The following is a 15041-nucleotide window of genomic DNA, read 5'->3' as shown; positions in this document are numbered from 1 at the left end:
CAATGCCATGTAGGGCTTTAAAGGTCATGACCAACACTAATTTTGTTTTGATTACATATTCATGAAAAATGATCAACATTACACCTTTGCAATCAATTGTTTAATATGGGAGGGAGATAAACTATTGTGAGTCTCTGAGGATGTAATGGTATGTGGGAATGACCTTAGATGAAAGAGATACTGCCTAGGGAACAATCAGATAAGAAGGTACAGCCCATACCTGCATAATGGGCAGAGAAATTGAAAAAGGAACCTCCCTTATTTCTCAGGCTGTGAAAAAGATGGCGGGAGATTTGTACTATCAGATTTACAAGATTGTGTTAATGTGGCCTTTAGAATAAAATGCGATTGGTTTGCAAGATTGATGTCAACCTGCCCAGGTGGACCAGACAGGAAATACAACCAGTTAAGTTAATTCTACATTATTGAAAAGATAGATTAACATAATTTTGCAAATCTTACATATAGTATAAGTTTGCTGTGGTCTTTTTGCACAAACTGAGAAGGAAGGGAAATTACTTTTTGAATTCCAGACTTAAAATCTCTTATCTTATTGTTCCCTAGGCAGCATCTCTTCTTTTTTCTAAGGTCATTCCTATTACAGAATTCCACTACTACAGCTGCTGGTCATAATACCCTGAACGTTTGGTTGTACAGCTCTGCCCAAACTCTGCCTGGAGACAAACAAAACAGGAAACCATGCAACCAGTCAGAGCTGTTCCCTCTACTTACCATCATCTTCATTGAAGACAAAATCTCCTAGTCGCAATGTTATCTTGCAGTAATGGCATTTGAAACAGCCTCGATGGAAGAAGCGCCCTTCAGCACTGACCCGCTCCAGGATGTAGACGTGGTCTCCGCAGAAGTAGCAGGCATCACTGCTCCTCATCGGAGAGACAGGCGAAGTCTAGCAGAAGACCAAGAGGGCCATGAATTCTGAGCAGTCTTAAACCTCAAGCAAACCCCTATTGCTATTAGGGTTTCCTGGATCACCCAGGTCAGAAAAGCAACAAAGAATGAGGGTGTAGCAATCAATTGGGTGTAAGAGAAGCCAGAGCAATGTGCAAAATGGGTAATTGCAATGAGTTGCAAAGTGAACAACTCAGGTGCTAACAATTTCAAAAGTACAATAGTTGCTCTGTCTACCACCCAGAAATTCCAGTACAGTGAACCAGAGAACAGAGGTCATAGTACAACTGTTCTCCAAGTAAACACTTAATAAAGGATACCAATCATAAAATATATGTTTCTATATCTTTTATGATAGACGTGTGTATGAGAGAGAAATGTCCTTTGGATTTTTTAATCTGACAGTTAATCATAAACTTGCTCATTTTGAAGGTCATAAGGAAGCATGAAATCTGAAGGAAGTCCCACATTTAATTCCTAGTATTTATGGAAAAATAACAATGTCTGAAAATCCTAAAAAGCTGCTGTCAGTCACTATAGCAATTCCAGATTAGATAAATCTGTGGTCAGATTTATGGGGTAACTTCCTAGATTTCTAGAGACATTTTTCGGACAGCCTTATATGTTAAACTCCAGTAACTTAGCTCAAAATAAGGCAGCAAAATCCTTAGGTAGACAGATCCATTAGACAGCCCCTAAAACATCCATCAAGGTAATCCTTTCCTGGGAATGTCTGAACCTGAACAATGCTTCCTGACAGTATGCAACTGTACTAGTGGGATATAATAGCAACTCCATTCATTGTTTAGTTAATCTAGCTTCTTCCTCATCACCTGGCTCAACAGCTGTTTCAGAGAGCCCCTTGCTAAACAGGAAAACAAGTGTCTTGACCTCTGGTGGAAAAACTAATAGTTTGGGCACTATCCAAACTTTTGGCAGCTGTTCTGGGCAATCACACAAGCACATCTCAGCCACAAGAATTTCCCACAAGCCAAAATTTTACTGCAATAGTTTTGTGTAGGGAAATGAATTGAACAAAAATCTCAGTTGAGGTTTGCTCCTGCCAAAATTCATTTGGAGTTGAGCAGCCAGCAAGCTGGAGGATGGAATTTGTCAAATGACATTTGAATTCCAATTTTTACAGGTGGAGATTAACCACTGGGATTAGAATTTGGATGCAGGGTTCAACTAATATAATAAAGCTGTAGTTCATAAATGATATGTACTGGAGTTTCCATTTTGTATTCCAAAGTCAGAAAACTCATACCACTTACTACAATGATTTATACAACAAGGACTCATGTTTTCCATAAATTATCTACTAGGAATACTTATTCCATCATTGGCTTATAACAGAAGCCTGCCTCCTCCCTTCCTTCCTCTCCCTTTCCTCCCATCCCTTCCTTCCTTCTCTATTCTAGATTTGACATTATTTTGTCACATCTAGATCTGACATTATTAAGGATCTTCAGGATAGATTGTAACAAAAAATACACAATATCCTTCCCCATGATAAATTATATAGCTGATTATGAAGGATAGTTGAAAGGTGATTGCAGAACTGACAACATAACCCCTTTCACACAGAAATAATCACAAATGAAACAACACACTTTGTTAAACTAGAAATAATGTGAACTGACTTAACAGGGCCTTAGATTCTCCATCCCTATTCTAGCTGACTGGTTTTAGGGTAGAATCAGCATGGCGTAATAGTTAAGGTTCTAAACTAGGACCAAAGAAACGAAGGTTCAGGCCCTCCCTCAACCATGGAGACCCGCTCCATGGGTCACTTATTTGGAACCAAATCTTCTTTCTCAGCCCAATTCACCTCCCAGAAGTGTTGTGGGTATAATAGAAGTGAGGAGCATTATGTATACTTCCTTGAATTGTACAAGACAAAGGTGTGATATAATAATTACAGGTCTTTGGAAAAGGAGCTAAAATGCGAAATGCCAATATCTGGTTGACTGTGTGACCAAACACAAGCTTCCTGTTGTGGGGAAAAACATTTCTGTGGGGAAGAGGGACCCCTACATAGCTCCAGGAATGGCAGGATATAAATATACACATAAATAGTTGACCTAGTGACACTAAATATTTAATGATCTACTAATCTTATCTCTTTTCAAGAGGAAGGATGATACTAAAATAATGAAACAAACACAATGATGGGAGAACTTACCCCAGTCTCTTGCTTTGATTTCTTGGATTCCGCATCCCAGTTAGACTTTTCCTACAATCAAAAGTTGTGTCTTTGAAATGTCAATAAAGAGAGAAGGTTCGGGACTCTTCCACAACATACTTAAACCCCCATGCTCCTTATCTCTAATGAAATGGCAGGGATAGAAGAAACTGGGAAAGTTTGGTTACATTCTCGCAATCCCTGCTGAAAGAGACTCACCAAGTTCCGTTTACGGGAGAGAGATAAAGTCTTCTGCATTTTGCTAAGAAAGAGGATAGCGCTTTTGGTGCCACCTGGGACAAGAGGTTTCTTTGTTTTCTCCTTCCATTCTACAAGAGAGAATATGGCATGTTTTGGTACTGAATCAAGCTTAAGGGATAGTGTTTCATTATTAAACCTATTAAAGTGGAGTAATTACTCTGAATGATAATGTCTCTATTTCTACTGCAGGGGCAATATGAAGATAACAGGCCTAGGAACAGAGATTCAATGAATGAACTATTGCAAACTTCCATGGTTATTTTATCTCACCTTCCAATAATGCCGGTCCCTCAACTATTATAGAATTCACAACCACACTACAAGAGTGGGTTCCTCCTGGTTCAGATCAGATCGCTCGAACCGTTAGCAACCCGCTAGTGACATGACTATGGCGTCAAGGATCTGGTTTAGTCGGTGCTGGTCTGGGGGTGCCCCCATCTTTTTTGGGGGGGGGGGAGTTTTGGGGAATTTTTCTGCCTTTGGATGGCTTTTCCTCTTCATCTACATGAAAAACAGCCCGTCCGTCCACGGGTTAATCCCGAGCTCTATTTCTTCACCCAAAGCACAGCTGACTATCAGGCTAGTGAGCATACACGGAAGTGGAAATGCACGACGGGATATGTGTGTGTAAGGGGTGTGAGCAACATGCACATGTCGCAATGCAAACCGGTGGCAAAGGTAAATGAGACCCATCCCTGACCATACAGCATGATAATAACCACTAATTAGGACTTTAAAAGATACAGTGGTACCTCTACTTACAAACTTAATTCATTATTTGACCAGGTTCTTAAGTAGAAATGTTTGTAAGAAGAAGCAATTTTCCCCATAATAACCAATGTAAAACCAAATGTGTGCGATTGGGGAAACCACAGGGAGGGTGGAGGTCCTGTTTCCTCCCAGGAGATTCCTAGAAAGGTCCCATGGAGGCTTCTCCCTGCTTTTTCTGGCCCTATTTCCTCCCAGGAGATTCCTAGAGAGGCCCCACGGAGGCTTCTTATCTAGAAAAGTTCGTAAGTAGAGGTGTTCTTAGGTAGAGGTACCACTGTACTAGACAAATTCATGGAGGATGAGGCCACCAATGGTTACCGGTTAAGATAGTTAGGTGTTATTTACAAAATCAGGATAGGCAGTCTTCAATAATAGCTGTTATAGTAGCACAGTGGGAAAATGTAATCCACCATGTATACCCTCATAAAAATCTGACGTATCATTGAGGAAGGAAAAGGATGATGGCTTATATAGATTTCTATTTTGATCTAGCCCTTTTCATTCCCATCTAGTGCACATTGCAAGCTGTTATCTAAGAGAAGGATCAGTTCTCTGCAAAGGTTTACCAAATTATGCTAAATATTCATTGGCTGTACAGTGTTCCCTCGATTTTCGCGGGTTCGAACTTCGCAAATAGCCTACACCACGTTTTTTCAAAAAATATTAATTAAAAAATACGTCATGGTTTTTTTCCTATACCACGGTTTTTCCCACCCAATGACGTCATATGTCATCGGCAAACTAATAACTTTTGCAAATAAATAACAAAAAATAATAATTATTGTTAATAAATAATTATGTTTATAAATATCAGGATCACTAAGTGCCTTATTCAATGGTGAGTACCAGTAATAATGGTGAGTAAATGGTTGTTAAGGGAATGGGAAATGGTAATTTAGGGGGTGTGATACTGTCCATAGCCAAAAATGGTGTATTTACTTCCGCATCTCTACTTCGCGGAAATTCGACTTTTGCGGGCGGTCTCGGAACGCATCCCCCACGGAAATTGAGGGAACACTGTACTCAGAACCGGATTCTTTGGGGCATTCTACCTGGAGCAGTCCTGAAGGCGTCGTAAAATTGGCTCAAATAAGTGATCAAGCCAAGCTGTTCATCATCAGACAGCGAAGCCATTTCAGTGCTGGAGAGGACTGGAGAAATGCCTAGCTCCTGCTCAGCCACATCTAAAGCCAGTTGGTTGTTCCCAATAGGGTCGTTTGGGTCCAATGAATTGAAGTCCCTATAGTTGGAAGAAACAAATTATAATGATTCATTATAGCCCAGCTGTAAAAGTTTATTTAAACTTCAGGATGTTTTCTCCATCAATATTCCATTTCTGCGGACTCTGTTGAAGAGAGAAAAAGGAAGCATCATTCATTCCCAATTGCCTCCTATATCATAAACCTGGGTGGGAAAAGTGTTTTGTTTTAAACCAACGTGCCTTTCTGTGAACCTTTGTTTTAACCACACCACATACAGCTATAAATAAAGTCAACCAATGATTTTAATTAGAAAAAGACGTCTGCAAATTTTGTAAACCTTGTAAAGGTTTCTTTAGAAGGGCTTCTACAGTTATTGCTAGCTCCTAACAACTTGTGTGATGAGTGGGCTACACAACAGCAAGGAATCTTTTCTTTTACTTTCTCCTTAGATATGTAGGTTTCAGTAACTGAACACCAACCAGCCCTTCTTCCTGAAACAGAATTATGACCGGAGGAAAAGTAAAAGTTGATGGCTACAGTCATTTGAGTACCAAATATGGTGATAGAAAAGCTGTAGTCATCCTATCAAGATCTGGCAGACAGGTTGAGAAGGGACTGTTTCCTTTGAAATCTCAGGCTCTGCGGTGATTAATCCCATCCTCTCCCTGCAAGAAAGAAACATTCCAACGAAAAAAATATCTCTGCAACACAAATAAATAATTGCCTATATTATGTCCACATTTCGTACTTAAGATCATTTTTGTATCAACTAATAAGCAGTTTTTTATTAAATAAATTATATTCTATGGAAGAAACACAGACATAATAGCTTTTACTTATCAAAGCAAAAGTTACAGTCTAAATTTGTCCATACATGGCCTAGTTATCCCTCATGTATGATAAATTTTGTAAGTTCTAAATCTCTATCAAAAGAAAAAAAACCACCCAAAGCATTTGGTTCTGTAAAGTCTCTTAGGAGAAAACCTTTTACAAATTAAAAAGAAGCAAAGGGTAGAAGTTTTTCAAACAGAGATCCAACCTAGAACTAAAGAAAAATTTCCTGACGGTGAAGCAATTAATCAGTGGAATAGTTTACTTTCTTGAGTTGTGAGTGCTCCATTGCTGCAGGTTTTCAAAAATGGACTGGACAACCATTTGACCAGGACCTTGAGCAGAGGTCTTAAAGACCACCAAAACTCCTTTTAGCCCTGTGATTCTACATTCTAAAAATAACTAAATCTGGATTGGATTAATAGCAATACGAAATTATGAACCTAGAAATCCAAATGTAAAAGAAAAACAAAGGTTGGCACAGATCCATACTGAATTTCCCAGAACTGAGAAAAGATCAGTAGGGAATGGAGATTATTTATGGCAACTAGTTCATTGGATCACGTACAGAGCTTATGAACCGGATTCTTTTAAAAAAATTATTATTATTTTTTATTAAATACACATAAAATATTCACAAGACAAAACATATAACAAACATTTGTTTTATTAAATTTATATGCTGCCCAACTCCCCAAAGGACTCTGGGCAGCTATACATTTATTAAAATAAATATATGAGCCTGATTCTTACATATACATTCAGCAGTTGCTGATTGCAGTATAAGTTGTATAAATGAATAAACTATCATAGATGAAATCCCACAAGAAGTCACAAGAAGTCCACAACTTGGGCGTCCTCCTCGATCCACAGCTCACATTAGAGAAACATCTTTCAGCTGTGGCGAGGGGGGCGTTTGCCCAGGTTCGCCTGGTGCACCAGTTGCGGCCCTATTTGGACCGGGAGTCGTTGCTCACAGTCACTCATGCCCTCAACACCTCAAGGCTTGACTACTGTAACGCTCTCTACATGGGGCTACCTTTGAAGAATGTTCGGAAACTTCAGATCGTGCAGAATGCAGCTGCGAGAGCAATCATGGGCTTTTCCAAATATGCCCATGTTACTCCAACACTCCGCAGTCTGCATTGGCTGCCGATCAGTTTCCAGTCACAATTCAAAGTGTTGGTTATTACCTATAAAGCCCTTCATGGCACCGGACCAGGATACCTGCGAGACCGCCTTCTGCCGCACGAATCCCAGCGACCGGTCAGGTCCCACAGAGTTGGCCTTCTCTGGGTCCCGTCAACTAAACAATGTTGTCTGGCGGGACCCAAGGGAAGAGCCTTCTCTGTGGCAGCTCCGACCTTCTGGAACCAGCTCCCTCCAGAGATTAGAACTGCCCCTACCCTCCTTGCCTTTCGTAAACTCCTCAAAACCCACCTCTGTCGTCAAGCGCGGGGGAACTGAGACATCTCTCCCTGCCTATGTAGTTTTAGTGTATGATATGACTGTATGTACGTATGTTTTTTATATTGGGGTTCCTTGTTTTTAGATTTTTTAAATGTATAATTGCTATTTTAGATTTTAAATTATTAGATTTGTCAATACATATTGTTTTTTATCACTGTTGTGAGCCGCCCCGAGTCTGCAGAGAGCGGCGGCATACAAATCTAATAAATAATAATAATAATTAATAACTGCATTTCACCTCATATATACAGTATCCACAGTAATGGCCAAATGCTTAAACAACTAGATTAATGCTTGGAGAACTAAAGTTTTGGAATCATAGAATCTATGAATGATCCTTATAGATCATTTAGTCCATTTAGTTTGTGAGGTGAAAGTCCCTAAAATGCTTCTGGCAGGTAATTAAAGAGAGATAGTAGCGAAAATGAACATACAGTATATGTGAAAGGGTATAAAGCATATAAAGTGATATAACTCCAATATTCTAATATATTAAAAGAAAGCTTTATTCAGCCCATTTTAGTCTTTCCCAATATTAGTAAATATTCTGTCCCCTCAACTTTCCTATAAAGGAAACTCACAGAAGATCTGGGCGAAAGTGATGTATGAGGGCACAAAGAGCCAATCCACTTTTCCAGGAGTGTGTGAAGTCTTCCACCTTGATGCCATGGTAACTGGCAGTGTTTGATTGACACCAATTAAGAAGCTTCTCATAGTCTCTACTGGTATCTGCAATAGGAGTGTGGTATTGCAGAGAGAAAACAGAATTATTATCTACTTATAAGAGTAAATGTCTTTTATTCATTCATTCATTCAATTTATAAAGGAAACGCTGCTCAGCATACCAACGTTTTTCTTCTTTTGTCAATGGCTGTACAAAATCAAACCATTACAGTTACATAAACACTGTGTTTACTGATACGCCTGAGTAGGTTACTGTATGACTGTATTTTTACTGTAATGTATAGAACAATGATTCAACCAGCCAGATGAAAATCTGGGCAACTTCATTGCTTTTAGGAAAGCCAACAAAAGTACTGTATATACAAAAAAATCTTTAGTTTTACATGATATTCCCCTTAAGCAACATATACCCCAAATTATTCTGCCTTGTTGCAAGTCCTAAGGAAGAAACTGAAAGCAGAATGATAAGGTAGATTAAAAAGTACTAGAGATATCAGCGGCAAGAAAGCGAATATCAGTAAATTCAGATATTTGATAATGAAAAACATCTATTTGGAAGTCTAGACAACCTAGGAGATTCTTTACTGTATCCTACAGTGCAGAATCTGCACTAAGTGGAAATTGGAAAACTGGAACCAATGAACCTCAAGGTTATTTCCAATTCTACAATTCAGCCATTCATATGCAAGAGTCTGCATGGCTACAGATGCCATTTTGTTAAAGCAAGAAAAAGGTGAGCACGAGCAATGGGATCCTTGCAGCTGGAAGCTAGGAAGAAAGCTACCAAAACTTGCCTTTGCAGACTAACTCTGGGCTGGCACGGCTTCTTCTCTTGTTCTGCTCCATTTCCATATCTCCCTTAATGTACAGTTTATGAACCTGAAAACAAAGGCACCTATTATTTGCTATCTTCAACATGACTTAGACCCTGAAAAGAACTCCAGCTAATCTCTACACTTCCCAAATCCACTCAAGACCTGAAATCTTCATTTTTCCTGTTCAGAAAATGCATCAAACCTCATTATCCAACCGAGCAAACCTTAAATGTTAAAACAGCCAGCAAAAACATTTTTCAGGGAAGACTATTGCTGAAATTCTGCCATCATAAATAACATCACTTTAACTTTATACTTTATATTATGTTTCTGGCTGCAACCAGCACCAAAATTACGAAAACTGCTATATTGTGTCAGGTTGCAGAGGGGAAGGTGGGCTTTGCAAAGCCAACGATCAGGAAGACAAAGCAACTACACCTTCTCCTCCATCCCCATTTGTGGCAAAAGTACCTGAGTGGTTTTGATCGCCTGAAGATTGAGGTTTAGGTATCGTGTGGTGGGATCAATGCTGTACTGATTAACGTTCTTGTTCATGTTGTCAGGCGACGTCTGTGACAGCCGCTGATATATACTTTCTCTGGGTGGGGATTGAGCAGAAAAATATTCCATTTGAGTTCATGAACGAAGAGGCATATTTTATGCCTGGCAATCAGAATCAGCCTGGAGGCAACTCTGGTGTATATACAAGCAATATTCCTAGTCCTCTGCCTCTTTTCACAAGAGTTACTCCAAACTCATTTTGCGTACTTTTGCAGCCATTATGAATATCAATACATTATCCTATGTTTTAGGGAACATTCATTTGTTTTCCTCATGTAATTTTACACTTTCCCCATGTAATTTTATTTTATTTTTAAAAATAATTTTTATTAAATAGTTCTTTAACTAAAAAGAGTTGACGTGGGATTATATCAAACAAGTAAAAAGCAGGTTTTTCTTTTTTCCTTTTAGCCCTCCTTCCTTTCTTCTGTGATTCTGCCTGCTAAAATTTGCAGAATTCAAAGATGCTCTTTTAAAAACAATAGAAAATGGTTTAGCTATGGTTAATACAGCCACAGAAGGCAGTTAATATCCCCTACCCAATTACACAGAATCATATGCTGCAATGTCCTGCCTATCAAAGACCACTTCAGCTTCAACCACAACAACACAAGAGCACACAACAGATTCAAGCTTAATATTAACCGCTCCGAACTTGACTGTAAAAAATATGACTTTAGTAATCGAATTGTCGAAGCGTGGAACTCATTACCGGATTCTGTAGTATCATCCCCTAACCCCCAACATTTTACCCTCAGACTGTCCACGGTTGACTTCTCCAGATTCCTAAGAGGTCAGTAAGGGGTGTGACCTCTAATGAGACTACAAAAGAACTCCACAGTTAAACATCCTTTTGTGGATGGCTGGGGAATGCTGGGAGTTGAAGTCCATGCATCTTAAAGTTGCCAAGATGAGAGATATACTCTCTCTCCCTCCCTCCCTCTCTCCTTTTCTTTCTCTCCACCACCTCCCCAACAGCTCTCTTCCTCTCTCCTTCTCCCCCCCCCCCCCCATCTTGAATCCTAACTCTGGAAATACTGTATCCCTTCTCACCTCTCAGCCAACACATCCAGTGGGGATCGTTCTGAGGCCCATCTTTTTACCATCCAAGCCGCATCGAAAGCTGCCAGGAAACCTCTGCCCACACCAGTGCCCAAGGGCCAGAATGGCTGGAGAACAAAACAAACAAACAAACAAGAGTCCAAGCAGTCCGGCTGCTCAGCAACATGGGACACCTCACCATGACTCAAAGACTTTGACACTGGACAAATGCAGAAAGAATCAGATCTGGGTGTGAATCTTGGCCCTGCAATTAGTGTACAACTGGTCTCACTGTGCAGTGTATGAGTTTGGGAACTGCTTGCATTCCATGGGACCCCTTCCCGTTGAGCTTGTTAGCTGACAAGTTGAGCTTTGGGAGTTAAACCTACTTAGTAAAGGCAAACAAACAAATATGCAAAATTGAAAATTGTCTGCCAGGAAAAGGAGACACTCTGACCTCAAAAGTCCAAAAGCAAAACTATATTTATATACAAACCACCAAATGATATGGCTCGTGTCAAGTGCTAGTGAAGAAATGTCTGAGAAAAGTGCATAGCCAGGGGTGGGGGTGGGGTGGGAATCCCAGCATTCTGCTTGGTCTGGATTTTCATAATCCTTTCAGAAACAACCATTCTGCTTGCTAGAACTTTTTTTATAATAGTTCCCATTATAACAACGCAAGAGCACACAACAGATTTAAACTTAATATTAACCACTCCAAACTTGGCTGTAAAAAATATGACTTCAGTAACTGAGTTGTCGAAGCGTGGAACTCATTACTGGATTCCATAGTGTCATCCCCAAACCCCCAACACTTTACCCTTAGATTATCCACGGTTGACCTATCCAGATTCCTAAGAGGTCAGTAAGGGGCGAGTACAAGTGCACTAGAGTGCCTTCTGTCCCCTGTCCTATTGCTCTCCTATATCTCCTATACCTTTCTTCTATTCCTATATCTCTTCTTCTATTCTTTCATTGATATGTTCTATTATTATACCTTCTTTTCTATTCTTTCATAGATATATTTTACTATGAGTATCTCCTCTATAACCTTCATCATGTATTTCACTAGTATCTCCTCTATAACCTTCATCATGTATATATATATATACACCAGGGTGATTCGACACAAAAATATGTAACCCTTCCCTGGTGCAGAGCTGGAGGGATTGGATACTGTAGCCTAGAGGATAATTCTCTGCCTTACAAGGCAAAGGTTGCAAGTTCAAGTCCCAGTGGGTATGGCTAGCTGATGAGGCCAAAATAAGGCCGAAATAGATCTATCCTAGTCTCCCTTAATTTTCAAATTCAGCAAAAAAAAAATGTGACACATACAGATAGAATTGTCGGCTATCAATAAAATTAACTGCCTTGGAAATGGCCCTGGGTTGGGCCGAGAGGCAAATAAGGAGCAGTGATGTTCCTTCAATACACTAGGGTGATTCGACACAAAAATATGTAACCCTTCCCTGCTGCAGAGCTGGAGGGATTGGATACTGTAGCCTAGAGGATAATTCCCTGCCTTACAAGGCAAAGGTTGCAGGTTCAAGTCCCAGTGGGTATGGCTAGCTGATGAGGCCAAAATAAGGCCGAAATAGATCTATCCTAGTCTCCCTTAATTTTCAAATTCAGCAAAAAAACCCATGTGACATATATATATATATATATATGTCACACTTTTTTGCTGAATTTGAAAATTAAGGGAGACTAGGATAGATCTATTTCGGCCTTATTTTGGCCTCATCAGCTAGCCATACCCTCATATATATATACCCACTAAATCCCTCATTGTGTATTGGAATAAATAAATAAATAAATAAATAAATGAATGAATGAATAAATGAATGAATGAACACAGCTGACATTCAGCAGATTTTTTTCCCCCAAGCAGCTCAGCTTTATTTACATGTTTCCATATGACGACCTTTGAGTAACTTTCAGTAATAATAGAAATGTTTATGAACACACGTTAATAAAAAGTAAAAAAGCCTTCTCGGGAAATCACTGCATTAAAAAGTATGCAAAAATTCCCCTACATAAAGCAATGGGGCAGCAAACCTGTAATGGAAAACTGGCTGCAGCCTTGGTTTCTCAATTAACCTTGAAAATTCTTAGCAGATGAACATTCAGTAATGCAAACTTCCTCTGCCTATATATTCTGAAGTAACAACATTGATTGCCCTTAACCAGCTGCTTTTCAGATGTGTTGGATTTCAACTCACAAATTAGGGTTGAAGTCGTAAACTAATACGAGGTTGGGAAAGGCTGTCTCCAACGGAACAGGAGTTCCAGTCAGATAGGTTTGAAATATACATTTCTCCCATTGTGGAGGGGCCCTTCCAGGTGTTAGTTCTGATCATGCTAAGGCCACACTTACCTCCACCAAGCAGTCTCCCACCAACCCAATGAGCAGCTTAGCGCCATTGCAGTCACGCACCAAAGCTGCATTTTCTGCACGGTTCATGCAAGTGAAGTCGAACATGTCTACATCAGGGCGGTGGCGATGGTTTAGGGCAAATTGCAAAGTGGGCAACTGGTAGTTGGTCGAGAAGTTGGCAGCCTCTTTGGCATAAGCAAGAAGGGCGTCCTGGTTCACATTTTCTGGAGAGAGTAAGCTCTCTATGTCAAACTTATCCTAGAAATATACAGATACTTGTTTTATTCCATAGTGATAATATAGAATAGATTTAGATTTATTGGATTTATATGCTGCCCCTCTCTATAAACTCGGGGCGGCTCACAACAATGGTAAAAAACAATACATAGTAACAAATCTAATATTTAGCAATCTAAATTACAGTTTTAGGTTAAAAAATCCAAAAGAAAACCCAATATATAAAAAACAAGCACACAATCGAATCATACACAGAAGCTACATGGGCAAGGGGGAGATGTTTCATTTCCCCCATGCCTGATGGCAGAGATGGATTTTAAGGAGTTTCCGAAAGGCAAGGAGGGTGGAGACAATCCTAATCTCTGGGGGGAGCTGGTTCCAGAGGGTCGGAGCACCACACAGAAGGCTCTTCCCCTGGGTCCCGCAAGACAACATTGTTTAGTCGACGGGACCTGGAGAAGGCCCACTCTGTGGGACCTAACCGGTTGCTGGGATTCGTGCGGCAGAAGGTGGTCCCGGAGATATTCTGGTCCGGTGCCATGTAAGGCTTTATAATAATAATAATTTAAAAGCCATGAGTTCTATTGCTTTAATTCATACAGCAGCTATAAGACAATGGATCTACTGTGTATGGAGCCTACTTGCTGGATGAGCAAGCTACTCAGATGAGCAGGCAAATTTGTTTCAGTTTATAGAGAGGACGTAACATCAAGACAGCATGTGACAAAATGGGTACGGAATTTCAATTTCAGAAGGGCGGAAATTCACAATGAAGACAGAAGTGGGTGGCCATCTGTTGTGACTGACGACATGGTTCAGAAAATTGAAGAAAATCTTATTTCTAATCGCCATTCAACAATCGACGACCTGCATGAACTTTTGTCACATGCTGTCTTGACATTACGTCCTCTCCATCACTCAAAATGATGAAATGGGCCCCTGAAAAGGTTTCCAAGCCCCGTCATACATACATTTAAGATTACTCCTTTCTTTAGCAAGCTATGCTTCTTGGCTGTCATGACGAAGTAGTGAGTGTCATCTTTATAGTAGACAATGTTTTCCAAATCAATACCTGATATCGTTCAAATGCAAGGAGAAAGTTATAGATAGACAAGTTTAAAGGAAGATAATCACATTCATAAAGGGAAGGCTGCCACTGGGCCACAGCCACACAGACTCTGAATTGCCTTTAGGGTCAACATTACTCTACAGTTACAATTAGTCTACAATTAGTCTACAATTACAATTAGTCTACAGTACAATTGCTGGTAAATAACAATGACTATTGTCCTCATAACCTTGATTGCAGAATTCCTTGCATTTTTGGCTATCTATTGCAGAAAACAGGTTGCTTAATAAGATAAGAAAATCCCTGTGGGATCATTTGTTTTAACGTCTTTCTTTTGTCACTGGCATTAAAAATACAGATAGTCCTCAACTTACTATAGTTCATTTAGTGAATGTTTGAAGTTACAGTGGCACTGAAAAAAGTGACTTGCAACCATTTTTCACAATTACAATTGTTGCAGCATCCCCTTGCAGGGGTGAAATTCAACAGGTTCTCATGGGTCCTAGAGAACCGGTAGCAGAAATTTTGAGTAGTTTGGAGAACCAGCAAATACCACCTCTGGCTGTCCCCAAAGTGGGGTGGGAATGGGGATTTTGCAGTATCCCTCCCCTGCTATGCCCAGAGAACC

The 15041-nt window shown here is 39.9% G+C and overlaps 1 protein-coding gene across 2 annotated transcripts in view; it reads right to left on the bottom strand.

The window, feature by feature from the left end:
* The window catches only part of MICAL1 (microtubule associated monooxygenase, calponin and LIM domain containing 1), a 58833-nt gene that overhangs the window by 23003 nt on the left and 20789 nt on the right, over nt 1-15041 (bottom strand). For both annotated transcript variants that reach the window (XM_070745163.1, XM_070745164.1), the window contains exons 7-16: nt 14316-14416; nt 13108-13365; nt 10743-10858; nt 9600-9726; nt 9108-9192; nt 8211-8358; nt 5179-5366; nt 3314-3423; nt 3095-3145; nt 733-907 (exon numbers count right to left, since the gene is read on the bottom strand). In XM_070745163.1, coding sequence (XP_070601264.1) covers nt 733-907; nt 3095-3145; nt 3314-3423; nt 5179-5366; nt 8211-8358; nt 9108-9192; nt 9600-9726; nt 10743-10858; nt 13108-13365; nt 14316-14416 — 1359 coding nt within the window. The remainder of the gene's footprint in view (nt 1-732; nt 908-3094; nt 3146-3313; nt 3424-5178; nt 5367-8210; nt 8359-9107; nt 9193-9599; nt 9727-10742; nt 10859-13107; nt 13366-14315; nt 14417-15041) is intronic.

Source organism: Erythrolamprus reginae, chromosome 3 (genome assembly GCF_031021105.1).
Source record: "Erythrolamprus reginae isolate rEryReg1 chromosome 3, rEryReg1.hap1, whole genome shotgun sequence".
NCBI lineage: Eukaryota > Metazoa > Chordata > Lepidosauria > Squamata > Dipsadidae > Erythrolamprus > Erythrolamprus reginae.
The sequence above is the reverse complement of the archived record's forward strand: the minus strand, read 5'-3'. Positions and strand labels throughout refer to the sequence as shown.